The following is a 15,449-nucleotide window of genomic DNA, read 5'->3' on the forward strand; positions in this document are numbered from 1 at the left end:
ACTGCCCCTATGAAAAATGACTAAGGTCTTATGGCCAAACACATTTTGTTCAAGTTTGGTGAAGATCGGATGAGAAATGTTCGACTTAGAGTGCGGACAAGAGTAAAAAGGCCGATTTTTCGGTTATTCAAGCTCCGTAACTCCAAAATGCTTGGACCGATTTGGCTAGTTATCAAACCTGGCTGAGGTCTCATGGTCAAACACATTTTGTTCAAGTTTAGTGAAGATCGGATGAGAAATATTCGAAGTAGAGTGCGGACAAGAGTAAAAAGGCCGATTTTTGATAATTCAAGGGCCATAACTCTAATACGCCTGGACCGATTTGGCTAGTTATCAAACTTGGCTGTTTAAATCAAATAAAAGTACATGAAAATGAAGTATAAGCTTTGAACTTTGTATACTGGGTACACCTCTTTAATGTAAAACACAAACAGTGTATAATACACAAACAGATTTTCTGAAAATCTATTAATAGACCAAGTTTACTTTATGCTAAAATTAGATAACCACTGGACCAATGAAAAATCAATACTACCTTGGGATGGGTATGTGGAAAAATACTGGAAATTCAAATTGTGTACTGTAACTAATAAATGGGGATCCAGAAACTGAATCAAAACTATGACAAAAAAAAACAAGGAAGAATATCCAACAGGGAAAGCCACGTTCAAAAAACGCAGCCTCCCCAAAGACACACACGAACAACTCTTGCACACTATACACAAAAATGAACACAAAAGGACAAAACAAACAAATACAGGAACACAGTGGGGCATCACCTTGGAACGGTTAAAGTCTTAAAATAAATACCACTGGTTATGAAAAAAGTATCAAAGTACTGGCTTGTTGAATATATCTTTTATTTGTTAAGTATACTTGTTTTCAAAAGAAATACTTATTTTGAGGGTAAATTCAGTAGATTTAAGAGATTAAAATTTGGTCTGGAAAGAGATAGCTAGAAGATACATCCAAAGAACTCTAAAATACATTATAGCTCTTTGATACATCATGCAGAATGCTTCCCAATCAGTTTAATACTGTTAGAGTCCCTTTTACCAAGTTAACCCTTATCCTGCTAAATTTCTACAATGAATTTGTCCATCTTTTAAATTGGATACTACTATTAACTTAAAAGCGGTGCTTACCAAACCGATACTGATTGAATAGCAAAAAGTACAGATCGTGATTAGACTGCATGGATGTGCAGGCTGATCATGATCTACACTGGTCGCAAAGGCAGAATCAATCGTTCCCAGCATGATAAGGGTTAATGTGACTTGTGAATTTCCTTTCTTTATAACTTTTACAATAACACGTCATCTTGACTGATAGTAATTCCTTCTTTATTCCATAGTACTTTATTCAAATCACTCAAAAATCCTCACTGATTACTGAAATACTAAACAGTTGTAAAGTTTCAGTTCTCAATTTTGAAAATATTTGATTCATCTTAATACACTCACATTAATTTTACATTTCACTCAAAACCCGTATGATATAATGAACACATTCTATCAGACCACTGGCTGTTTACTGAAGGAATCACTGTGTAAAAATCAAATCAAAATAAGTGTAGACTAGTTTAAAATGACTGTCTCTTCTGTCAATGGTAAACCTGAAGTTAAAACTGTTCCAAAACTTTTGCATACACTGAACGTTTTCATTTACTAGTATAATCTTTCTATGAAAGTTCTTTTGTCGGAATCACCGGATTTTTTCTGTATCCCAAACTTAGTGTTGTCGACATCTGTACTTGACTTTGTACTTCTCCTCTGTCGACGACTAAAATTATTCCTAAATTTCTTCACTTGTCGAATCATCACATGTGTATAAACATCAACATACGTGTGAAGTCTTGAGTACATCTGACATTGTACTTAAAATATAAAATTCTGATTAATGCGTATTCTGCACAAAGTTCAGCACAACTGATTTGAAAATTAATGTTACTTGTCAATCCGACAGTACATCATTTGATGGCCACACAGTTGACATCTCCTAACGAACTCATTGGAGGCTCCATTGTTACACTCGTTCTTACTTGGAACTTTACCAATTATAATAAGGAGAAATCTGGTATGTTCTGTTCTTTATTATTTCCTTAGTATCCGTTCTAACAAGCCATTTCTCAAACTGTACCCTGATCATATCTGGTTCTGAAAATAGGCAATCAATACCATTCGCATTGTTAAAGAATACTAACTTGATTACTTATTTTAAAAATACTAAATGATAATTATGTATACCTTATCAATTTATTAATAAATCATCATGATAAAACATATTTAAGCACAATGGTCCCTTACTTCAGAAAAGATAAAAGAACCTTAGAATGAACTGAAATAATTGATAAGCCTTTACAGAATCAAATGACACAATACAATATAATTTACATAACTCACCAGACTTTTGGAAACTGTAAACCATAAATTATCGGGCACAATGCCACACCGATCTGGACAACTTCCACACTCACTTCTGGTGCTGAGCTGTGATGTTTTGTGTTGATGTCGTACATATTTCAAAGCTTTTATCCAGTATTTACTTTGGAAATTTTATGGCAAAATGTACACTAGATGTCGAACACTGCAATAAGACCAAATGTGGTTTTCATAAGGGTTTCGTGAAGATGCAGCTTTTGATTACAATTATGGCAATGATTAAGCTGCCTTGACAAGTGGCCCAATTCAATAACAGTCCTTCTTTCCTGCCATTCTTTAAACTGGACAACTTCCTCATGGCTCACAAATGAGAAATGAGGAGGAATGAGGAGAAATGTCAGACAAACTGTCCTTTTTTACAAACTGTATTTAAATCTACATTGAAATACTTCAGTCTATTCCGATACTCCCAAGAAACAGTTACTACCTAAAACTTCAAAGCAAACCAAAAAAAGGGACAGACGAAGAATTCCTCAACTTTTCAGCCAAAAAACTGCATCGAACGACACTTCCGGATTGCACTAAAACAAACGGTCGCTTTACGAAACCGGTGAATGTCGTTAAAAACCTCACGATAAACTTAGACTTCAAGCGTCAACGAATAGTTTTCTTCTCGCTTTTCCAATAAGAAGCCGATTATTGAAGATTCTCTTGGAAAGCGAGAAAGAAATTAATAAAATTCAACACATTTAAATTTTGCGACTTTACATAAACCGAAATCATTCGCGCATGCGCACCAAATGTACCGAACTACCTTCAAGTCTATATTCTAAAACTATGGTGGCTGATTTCTGCCAGTGTCGTTCTGTCGTTCTGGCGCCCCCGCCATAACGAAAGAACGACATATTCCTCTTTTGGCGTTGTCTCGTTCTGTCGTTCTGGCGCCCCCGTCATAACGAAAGAACGACGTTTTCCTCTTTTGGCGTTGTTTCGTTATATCGTTCTGGCGCCCCGCCAAAACGATATAACGACGAATGCAACGCGAAAGAACGACACTTATAAACGGCGCCCTAAAAACGTCGTCTTGGCGTTCTTTCGTTCTGGCGCCCCGCCACAACGACGGAACGAAACAACGCCAAATGTGAAAATATCGTTCTGGCGCGTACCGGTAGAGCATGCGCAGTGTTGTTATGTTTCGGTAGAGTAACTAGGATTTACTCCCTTTTAGTAGAGACCCATCTTTTGGGTTGTTCCTGATTCCCATATCGTACCCGTACCGTACATTCATATTCGGCAACTTTCGATTTTCACGGAGTGTGGCGGAAACATACGACAAAAAAATTTATTTATAGACATATTTAAGGGGCTGCTGTTGTGGTCTTTTGTGGCCGATTTCATCATGTTTATGATATGTATATAATTTAATGTCATTTTGAAAATTTTGTATCTTAAGGTTTATTATGTTTGCTGCTAATTGATGACCAGTTTTTCGTCATATTTAAACATGTAGTTCACATAGGGAGTGGATATAACCACATATTTTCTGATATTATTCTTTTCCATCAAAGCTAGAATGAATGCATTAAATAAAAAAAGATATTTACTTGTGTTTAGAGTAAAAATATGGCTAAGATGTTTTAAGTATTTAACCGTATACATATTTAACACTAGATAAAAACTTACACCGTTTTTATCAGTATGTTTATTTTTTCCAAATTTGAATAACGTGAGTATTACAGCTCGATATATATACTAAGTCGCTGTTATTTTCAGCTTAAGCTTGAAACAAAACCAGGTGATATGAATGAAGTGTGAAATATGAAAATAGGTGCCGTTTCCAAACTTGTATGGATTCTGTGAAAAAGTGTATCTATCTATTTATGAAACAGTAAAAATGGGCTTAAGCAAAATACGAAAATTACACTGCACATGCTCTACCGGAACGCGCTATGACGCCAGAACGATATTTTCACATTTGGCGTTGTTTCGTTCCGTCGTTGTGGCGGGGGCGCCAGAACAAAAGAACGCCAAGACGACGTTTTTTAGGGCGCCGTTTATAAGTGTGGTTCTTTCGTTCTGTCGCGCTGCATTCTTCGTTATATCGTTTTGGCGGGGGCGACAGAACGAGGGAACGAAACAACGCCAAAAGAGGAAACCGTCGTTCTTTCGTTATGGCGGGGGCGCCATAACGACAGAACGACAATGGCAGAAATCAGCCACAATATAAAACAGACAACGGACAAAATCAGTACCTCACACAAGAGAAAACGCTAGCAAAACATCAAATATTATACCGTATGACCCTTAAATAGAATTAAACAAATTTGCAAACAAACAAAACACAAACTAAAAATTATAACTACACAATTTAAATGATTATCATTTATCTGTTATGCCTTTACATGCATAACAATGATGGAGTACAACAGTGAACGTCTCTTTCACTTCACGAACAACTGTATATTTATACCTATGAATGACCACAAACTGTTATTTTCAATAAATAATAAACTACATATTCGACTTGATATGCCGTGGCGTTTTAACATTCATTTCAAATCCATATTGCCTATTTGTATTAATATTACAAATCAATATGTACTGCAACATATAATTACTCGGAGCGTACCAACCCAAACATGAAGGGGTTTTATATCAAATCGCAACACATCGTCTTCTCGAGACGAGGTTGAAAAGCCTGCCTTGAAGCTACAAAACAAATGTATCAATTCAACGTAATTAATTTAAAACACTCTAAACATTATAACTGTGCTCTTTGTCTGTTTGTTTGTTTTTGGGTTTAACGCCGTTTTTCAACAGTATTTCAGTCATGTAACGGCGGGCAGATAACCTAACCAGTGTTCCTGGATTCTGTACCAGTATAACTGTGCTCTAATGAATCTATCTATCTATCTATCTATTTCTAAAATTGCTCCAAACAGTACCTTAAATAAACGTGTACTTAAACATTCAACCCGTGCGAAAGCACAACATCTCTATAATTTTGTTTATCCATGTCGAAAATGGACACATTATTGAGGGTATACCATGTAATACTACTGACATGGTTTCAAAGAATTTAAGCTGTCATAGCTTTTCCTATACAATTACGATATAAGAATACACCATTGGGTATCAATGAAATGACTACAGAATGAAATATGCATAACAACAAAAACTGGGGTCTTTATATCATATAAATATATATATTTGAGGTTCCCTTGTGTTTCTTTAATCGTTTTACTATTTTTAGCATTTTTTCGCGTTTTTTTTTTCAGCTAAACAATCATATCCTAATAAAATTAATCATGAATCCTTACGATTCTCAAATGAATATGAAAACTTGCCAAGTACATTTTGTCTAATTTCATCTCAAACTCTTAAAAGATAAAAGAAAACTAAAATAAGTATTGAGTTTCAGCTCATGAGAGTGGGACGACCATGTCCTTAGCCCATCCCCTTAGTCTGCTCTCTCGATCACAGTGTACATTGAGTTTATATAGGACAATACAGGAACACTTCACAGACACATTATTCAACTCTGTCAACTTAGTAAATATACTTAGGTAATTCACGGATGTTCAACACTCCCTCATGCTACTGCAGAATTGACAAGTTTTGCCTAAAACCTAGAAATTACATTACATGGTTCAGACAACATGAATACTGATTAAGGAGTCGAATATACGAAATATCTCTCGATAACGATATAAAAATGACAATTTTAACCTATATTAACAAGTTGAGTTTGGGCGATTATATAAAAAATAAAACAAATTAAGCAATTATACAATTTATTCCTGCTTTATGAATACTATCTTACCGAGCATTTTAGAGAAAACAAGAAAGCAGTTCCGATGACAATTCAGAGCTTTATCAGTCTCAAATGTTCCATCAGTATAAACTAGGTGTCAAAATAATGTCCTAATATTTCGTTTAAAGAGGGAGTTATCAAAGCCTGGTATGGTGCGGTTTCATATATTTCTTTGTGTTTGATGACAATGATTGTGAGCTTCAATGCTGTTGAAAGGTTTGGTTGGACGAAGCAGAGAATACATGAATTGACATTCCATGTCACGTATAAAATCATCATTTATTAAACCCTTTTACGTGATAAATTTTATCTAAACAAACAACACAAAATGATCCAAAGACATATTGAATGTGAAATAAAAACAATATTAACATTCAAACAAGGCACCTTTAAAAATTGCACTATCGAATTTTCCGATCTATTTGTAACGACATTACTTAAAAGAAATCAAATGCCGGCTAAATTTAGAAACAACGTCTTGGTCTATCCAAATAGTTCACACTTTCAAACACGGTGACTCTTTAATAAAAGCTATTTCACTTACAATGAAAAATGGGAAAATATTAAAAATAAGAATAAAACAATGTACGTCGCAAACATCATAGATTATGCGCCCAACCAATTGAATTGTATTTTTTCTGTCGAAAGAAATAATCATATTTATGTTTTATTTATTTTATACTAAACATGTCCAAATTGACACAATTAGGCGTAATCATGTTTGCAAGAATATTCCCTTTACATATTCAAATATCCTTGTTGTCACTGATCTTGTACTCTTCGTATGGTGGAGGGTTCTCAGCCACATATGCAGCTTCCGGCATTCTGTAACATAGATATATACTTAATTAGGCTATGAACATGGTGCATGCGTTTTATCTTCAGAAATTTTAAAGGCCATCTTATAAAATAAATATTATGCGACTTACTTCCCTTTTATGTTACTAAAAATATATTATTTTGAAACTTTTTTATAATTGGCTGTAAGGAAAAATCAAGACCAATTTTCTGTGGTACAACATGTATGGTACCTCCAATTTGTATATGTATTTTAACATACCAGTGTTTGGTAATGATTTTTTGTGGACTAAGCATATTTTTTTTTTTTGAATTTCTTCCCTTTGTTCTTCCTGTCCTTTGGGATTCAACAGTCAAGTTAATTGAATTTTGCTACCATCCTTTGGGCGTATATTGCCCCGATGGCAATAGTATTTCAGTTATTTAACGACGGACAGATAACCTAACCAGTGTTCCTGGATTCTGTACCAGAACAAACCTGTTCTCCGCAAGTAGCTGCAAACTTCCCCTCAGAGGTGAAGGACGAATGATATCAGACGCAGTGTCATTTATCAAATCGTCACGGAGAACATACTTCCCGCCTGGGGATGGAACTCACGAGACTGAAGTCTGTGGATCTGTGCTCTCCCTATAGAGCTAAGCGGGTGGGTTCTTCAAAAAGTATACTGTAAAATGTCTTCCTGTACTTAGATTCAGTGTTGTTATTTTTCTGATCCTTTGGGATCATGGAGTCCATTCAATGTATGTGTAACAGAGTTCCGCCTTAGCCGGTGCTAGGAGGCGTAAGAGATGTTGCACATTTCATTACCTCTCATGAACAGACTCAATCAAACCGAGTCTGCTTTTATTCTTCTTGGTTGCATTCTTTGCTTCAAAAGGATCTTTTTACTGATTTTATTAACTATCACAACAGCAATCTTTAAGTGCCGTGTGGCGGCTGTAAAAAGTATCCACGTACTTGGATTCAGTGTTGTTATTTTTCTGGTCCTTTGGGATCATAGAGTTCATTCAACGTATGTGTAATAGAGTTCCTCTTAAGCCGGTGCTAGGGGGCTAGATGTTGCACATTTCATTACCTCCTATTACTATATGGATTTCGGTAGCAATCTTTCAGCGGATGAATATAAACATGTAACTGATTTGATTAATCTACACATTTGCAAGTCTATGAGAGATAATTGTTTTATAAATAAAAGCAAAAAGATATAGAAAGTGATGTGATTGTTTTATTGGGCGTATGTCTAGGGAGTTTTCATACTGTCGATAAAGTCGATTCTCACGGTTGTATCTACGCGTCCAAAGTATCAATTTTGATAACATACTTTACGATTGATTATGTGAAGATTGTGTATAAAAATATTATTATACAAATTCGTTTCAAAGTTGATATACCTTGCCTGTGACAAATGATCAAGAATCGAATATTTTGAGCTAGTCTCTTGTTTACCTATTATAATGCCTATATATGTATTGTGGCTGAATTTCCTCATTTCGATCTGGCGTGTTGGTGGAGCCAGTACACCACATGCCAATGCGATAAATGCCGTTATTTTTGCCGTACAGGTGCCGTATTTTGTCGTTCTGGTGTCAGCGTGGTGACGCTCTTCAGACATGCCAACATGCCAGATCAAATGGCAATAATCAGCCGCGATGATGTATGTGATATCAGTATAATTGTCTTTATCTTGACATTTGACAGTAATAATGTTTTCACACGGCGGGAGTCTGTCCTTGCGGATTTAGTTATTGTCATTGCCAAGCCTAGCTCAATCAATTTTCGTTGGTTTAAAAATGGCGTGCGTTCTACCTCGTCACCGGCTAATTCAGAATACTTTTAAACATTTAAATCTAAGGCTGTGTGTTATTTGGTAAGTATAAATGTATGAGAAATAACGGTCAAATCACGGCGGGTAGTAAACACGACGGCTGTATATCGTGCCACGATCATATATCGGTTTCAATGGGTCTGCCAAGTTATTTCAGAATACCTTAATGCATAAAGAAGTTATGGCACGGACACGAAAAACAGACCCTGTTTTATCGTTAAGTGTCACAATATAGAGAAAACGAAAAGACGGACATTTACTACATATTGCTGATGTTTGTGTGTAAAGTTTGAGAGAGATAGGTATAGTAGTATTCAAGTAATTGCACGAAAAATTTTATGAGAACACACATACAAACAGACCGGACAGACAGACCGCACGGTGACTCCTATATACCACCCTCCTTCAAACATTTTTTTGCAGGTTATAAGTATGAAGAAATACTATAGGAGCATAGGAAAAGCTGACATTTTATACATAAATCAGTTGCAAACAGGCCTACAGTCTCTTTTACGAAAGTCGAAAACATTTGTACAGTACTCAAGCAAACATGGGTACAGTCAGGAAATCACACCGAATCTTTTGACAGTGACGGTTATAAACAAATTGGAGATTTTAGCAATGTTTTATGTTATTTTACCAAAGAAGTATTGTTGTTTTTATTTATAAAAAGTGAGATTTACATGTAGATTATTCGTCAAGTAAGAAAATGTACTTTTGACGCTGACAATGTACAATTTCTGGACAAAATGATTGATCACTCAAGTGTTTTGCTATAATTTTACCTGTAATCAGACTAAAACATTATTTACAGAAAGAAATCCTGTTCAGCTTCCAAAAAAAGTTAAAGATACATACTATCAAAGTATATTAGTCACTTTAAAATAGTGTTTTTCAACTTTTAGCCGTCAATTAATTGTTTTGATAGGACGCAACAGGAAGAGGGGGGAATACAGTCGTCTATAGGGTATGTTATAGATAGTTATAGCTTTTACCAGCGTCAGGGACAGCCGTACAACATCAAAGTTGGCTTTCTAATAACAATGTGTCCAAACTGAGAACATATATTTCATTCAAAATAGGTTTTGAAACAGAAAATTATGTTGAATTTAATTTGGAAGAAATGAACTATTCATTTTTGTTCCGCTAAGATGCAGTACTGTACTACTACGTATTGAGACTGGCCGATATATCGGGGAACGAGTAGAAGGCAGAATATGTCTGTTTTGCAATGACCAGTTTATCGAAAACGCGACACATTTTTGTAATATGTTGCTCTTCCTATAGGCACATACTTCGTGAATATTTCAGTGAACTATAAGGTACCATTGACTTCGATTCAAAGAGTGATTCTGGAAAATTGATATATTTGATTAAAAAAAATCTCGCACACTTGCTAAATACATTGTCAAAGCGTACTTTACACCTGCGTCAAAGTTTATACAGATAACTTGACTCTCATAAATTGATATAATTATAGAGATAATATCACTTTTATCATATTATTACGTCGTAAAGTTCAATAGTTCCAAGATTTAACAACTTATTACATCAGTATTTCACATGTATATTTGATTTTGAAGACAAAACTCTTACTACATTATTATTTGCATTCATTTGTGACTTCATGTATATATTGTATGATAACTGCAAGTTTAAAAGTATCTTATAGGCCCATTTGGCCGGGTGTATTTTGAGTGTACTTGTACGACCTAGTTTTGTAAAACTGTTTACACATGTTTCTATTAAAAACAATTTACTTACTTATATGGATAAAAAAGATAAAAGGTAAGAGTAGATTTCTCGGAAGCACAGAACACCACACATATATCAAATGATAACAAATGTGTATTAAATTGAAAGTAACAAAGGTGTATTCAATGAAAGCTTTTAGTATACCTTTTCGTTATCGTTCTATATAGCAGAACTCCCAAAACGACAAGTGCAATTACACTAATCACCAACAGAACAGCCAATGCAACCACGGTTCCTTTATTCTCCTCTAGAATAAAGCAATACAATGTGAGTTCAGTATAGAGTAAAGAAATAAAATACAATGTAAGCAGAGATACCTTGATTAGTTTTACAATATTGTATGTAAAATGTGAGCCAGCTTCTTCCTTTTACCTGTAAAGGCATATTTTCATGCAAGCAACACCGTATATATATTGAATTACATTTAGCTCTGGATTCCTGGTTTTCCTTAAATATTCTAGTGTTAACATATATTTTGAATTATTTTATCCAATATTTCATTAATTAAAATGTTGAATATAACAGAGTATTGAAGAAAAGGTATTATGCAAATACTTTTAACATGTATGATTGTGTACGAAGCGGATCGTCGATCTGAAATTTCCGTAAATAAGCAACACAATTTGCCCGAAAGTTATTTTGGTCTTTTTCATTCATCGATCTTGCAGTGCCTCAATAAGCCTGTAAAGACGTTCATTATCCTTCCACATACCAGTTTTTAATTGCACGTTGAAAAAGTACAATTATTAACACTATTATAATAATATTTCAAACAAACGCAAACAATTAATATAACTGTAGTTTTTAATTCGTTAATAACTTTTGAATTGATCATCAAATTTCAGTGTTGAGGTGACAGTTAAAATCGTACATTTTAGCTATTTTGACAATCATTTTTCCGAAAAAAATAATCGTACGGACATGCTTTTTGCTACTAACTTTATGAAATAAGATATATCTTAAAAATTTTGAAACTGCCTCAAAGCTTTAAAATTTCTTTATACGTTATATTATATAATTATTTAATACTTATGTATTTTCCTCTGCAAGAGATGTAATCGTATTGTGAATCCTGCCCACCAGTGGTTGTTTCTGTAGTTGCCACTGTTGGAGGTGGTAATGCAGGTGTTGTTCTGGTGGTGGTAGTGGTAGTTGTGGTCGACGGAGTGGTAGAACTGGTTGTTGTTTTTGTAGCTGTTGTTGTCTCAACACTTAGATCAACATCTTGCAATGTTATAAATCGAAGCAATTCAAGAGACTATATGATCGGAGAAAATATTACAAATAAATACCAACCGCTCAGCATAAAAACCTTATAATGTGTTACACAACGAATGGATAAGGAAGCCAAATTAGACAAAAAAAAACTACTTAATCCTAGACTTAAATGTATTTTAAAAATCACAAAATGTCCCTCGGGATTAAAAATTATAGAGATATTTCGCTAATCTTTGATATTAATATTTTCTTATTAGCTATTAACTTCAGGAGAATTAAATCACATTCAAATGTGTTTAACTTGACTAAATGAAGAAACATTATGAGTATACAGAGTTTGATTTACAAGTAAATATTATGATGTATCAGCTGCATGATAGAAGAAGCTGTACGTTTTAAGTTGTATTATAAATCCATACTAAGTTTGGTTGTTGAGGATGTACTATTTTTACCCTAAACACACTATTAATTCACCTTTAGCTTGCTAAATTTCTAAAATGGACTGGTCCATCATTCACTTTGGACAGCACCACTTATCATTCAAAGGGGGTGTCACTGAAAATTTACTAACTGAATAGCGAACAGTGCAGACCAAGATCAGCCTGATGATCATGATCTGCACTGGCCGTTAGGGCAGAATCAGTTGCGGCCAGCAGGCAAAAGGTTAATAAACAAACAATCATACCGGTTTCGGTTTTATACATATTATTATATTTAGTAATTGTTTTCCAACTATGAATTTTGATAACTGTAAGCATATTCATGTTGATTACGCAAGATCAAAAATAAAACGTATCACTCTTACCAAAACAGAATCTGCTATGACAGGAAGGGTGTAAGTCCAGGAAGCAATAGACCATGAAGTATTCACAGTTTTTGATCCGTAGGTTTAATACATGTTCACAGCAGTTTCCAAACGTCCGTACACAAGCGTTTCTATCAACCACACCTTCTTTTGAACTCGGAATACTTCCTAAAATAAGCAGTTTTGATCTCCTAAGATTACAAGGATTTATTCTAGAACTCATCAAATACAGTCGGTAAAGATGTTTCTCTAAAAAATTCAATTATTTTAGATTAAATGTTGTAAGGATATCGCAGATTGTTAAAGTAAGGTTCTGTTATTTTTATAATCCAACAGTTTTAGTTTAAACAGGATATGTACGCAATTGTAAGGGTATTATAATCGGGATATTTTTTTACTTCTAATCAGTAGCAGATTGATAAAAATGGATACCCATTAAATAATTATTATTAGAACAACGAAACACTGACAATATATCCAACCAGCAAAAAAAAAATGAACAGTAAATACTCAGGCTTAAAACTTATCAATTACTCAATGACATCTGGGAACTGGAAATTTTATATAGGGCTAATACATATTGAAGTTTCTTATTATATCTGATTCGTTATAGAAAAAAGAGTTGTTTGAACAATATTTTAAATACCCAATCTTATAAAGTAAACAAGAACTTAACATGTAACAGCATATAACTTGGCATTTGATCTTTAGCTTATACCTAAGATTGTGTCAGGAATAAACTTAATATATATATTAAATATTTGATAAATGGGTTTCTAGCAGCATATAACTTGACATTTGATTTTAAGCTTATACATGTACCTAAGACTGTGTCAGAAATGAACATAATATATATAGATATTTGATAAATGGGTTTCTAACAGCATATAACTTGACGTTTGATTTTTAGCTTATACCTAAGATTGTGTCAGAAATAAACATAATATATATAAATATTTGATAAATGGGTTTGTTACAGCATATAACTTGACATTTGATTGTTGGTTTATACCTAAGATTTTGACAGAAATAAACTTAATATATATATATTTGATAATGGGTTTATATAATGCCTTTGGAAATATGAAATGAGGAAAAAAGCCCTTAAATATTTTTTGCATTTCTAAACTAGTAAGATCCTAATACATTGTCAGATAAATACAACTATTTTGAATTTCACTGAGATGGTTTTTATAATTTTATGTGAATAAAGAATGTCAAGAGAAACAATACACATCCGTAAATATTTGACAAATCAAAATTACTAACTCTCCTGTTAGATTACGTATGCGGGCTTTACAAACCGTTTAGATATATCGGATCATTGGTCCCACATTTCCTGTGATCGACGCAGTAGTTCGTCATGTTATAACTACTACGGTACCATGCACCATGCCTTAGTGCAAATAGGTCACAATATTTGGTATCATCTGTTGAGGAGGAGTAGTCAATTGAAGGATGCCTTGTGTAGACTGAATACGGTAATTCTCTGTTGTTCTTGAAGATACATGGTTCTTAAGAAATCAATATGCATTTAGTAAATATAATACAAAAATATAACATAAAATCTTATCTATATCATCATGCTAATAAGGACAAATACAAAAAGGGTAGCCACGTCTGTTTAGGAACTATACTATCCAGACAAACTTATGACAGATTACATGCAAATCATTCCTCAGATGTGCACTGAATCAGGTGTGTGGAAATCTGGTAAATTGTTTTATTCTAACACTAATTGCTTTAGTATGCAAACGAGTTGTAATAAGTCCACCCGCCCTGGATGTGAATGACAATTGCATCCATAATCGGCTTGTAGATTTATAATTGGAACAAAATTATATTGGTGTTTAGCTCCTAACATATATATTCTATAAATGGAAAAATATGTAAAGAACATCGGTATGGTAAAATTGAGCAATTCAGAACAAGATAAGATTTTAAATTACTACAGAATAAAATACTTGAACATCTTAAACTTGAGTGGCGTTAAACCTAGTTCGTCTATTCGAACGATTGCTATTGAATTTTACCCTTGCATTACCATTGCAATCAGGTTAATCTTCTTTATATCTAACGTATTGTTGCTTTAAACTTACTTTTTACTTTAAAAGTGTTACGATTTGTGCTTAGCCTTTATGCGAGGTGAGAACTTTATGGTATTGATGAACATTTTTCGTCTGATCATTTTATAAATTTTAAATGAAATACATACCCAAAGTGGTAGTTTCACATAGGCCGTCAACTGAAGAAGAAAAACAAACCAGGTTTCAATCTTGATGAAAGAAAAAGTGGGTAAATTCTTAACATTATGGAGATTTTCTTATGTTATCAGATGTTTAAATAATGATACATGTGCATGTATGTACGAAACATATTTTGAGAGGTGAGCAAGTAATTTTGAATAAATCATTAATTAATAAACACCACATGTCATAAATAGGAAACTATGTGCTTCAAGAAAAATCGAGGGGCCTCTGTGGCTGAGTGGTTAAGGCCGCTGACTTCAGATTACTTTCCAGTCACCGATGTAAGTTCAACCCTCACTCGGGTCGCTGAACTCTTCATGAAAGGGAGACATCCAACTGGCTTACGGAAGGTCGGGATGAAATAATGCATGGGGTCTTCCTCCACCATCAAAGCTGGAGAGTCGCCATATGAGCTAAAATTGTGTCGGTGCGACGTTAAACCCAAGAGAAAAAAAAAATCAAAAGTTTAAATTTACCTCCTTCTAAAAGGACAGGTACTAACAGCACAGTAACGAAATATTTCATATTTTCATATCCTTCTATCACAACAAACAAGATATTTATCCGAATAAAATATTCCCTGTATAACTTTACTTCCCTTTT

At 34.0% G+C, this 15,449-nt stretch overlaps 1 protein-coding gene across 1 annotated transcript; it reads right to left on the bottom strand.

The window, feature by feature from the left end:
- Positions 1 to 6,245: 6,245 nt before the first annotated feature.
- On the bottom strand, positions 6,246 to 15,449 carry LOC128554116 (uncharacterized). The gene is made up of 7 exons (XM_053535359.1): positions 15,323 to 15,449; positions 14,813 to 14,842; positions 13,902 to 14,111; positions 12,598 to 12,765; positions 11,604 to 11,798; positions 10,719 to 10,821; positions 6,246 to 7,020 (listed from the first exon to the last, which is right to left on the bottom strand). Exons 1-7 carry the CDS (start codon positions 15,369 to 15,371, stop codon positions 6,942 to 6,944), a joined length of 834 nt encoding a protein of 277 aa, XP_053391334.1. The 5' UTR covers positions 15,372 to 15,449; the 3' UTR covers positions 6,246 to 6,941.

This window comes from Mercenaria mercenaria, unplaced genomic scaffold (genome assembly GCF_021730395.1).
Source record: "Mercenaria mercenaria strain notata unplaced genomic scaffold, MADL_Memer_1 contig_4731, whole genome shotgun sequence".
Taxonomy (NCBI): domain Eukaryota; kingdom Metazoa; phylum Mollusca; class Bivalvia; order Venerida; family Veneridae; genus Mercenaria; species Mercenaria mercenaria.

What these genes read in the sequence shown, in the direction of transcription:
- LOC128554116 (XM_053535359.1), bottom strand. Translation starts at nt 15,371, where the DNA reads ATGAAATATTTCGTTACTGTGCTGTTAGTACCTGTCCTTTTAGAAGGA. An exon ending in TCATAGCAGATTCTGTTTTG is followed by an intron (nt 11,799 to 12,597) that starts GTAAGAGTGATA and finishes TAACATTGCAAG; the next exon opens with ATGTTGATCTAAGTGTTGAG. An exon ending in TTGCAGAGGAAAATACATAA is followed by an intron (nt 10,822 to 11,603) that starts GTATTAAATAAT and finishes GCTTTATTCTAG; the next exon opens with AGGAGAATAAAGGAACCGTG.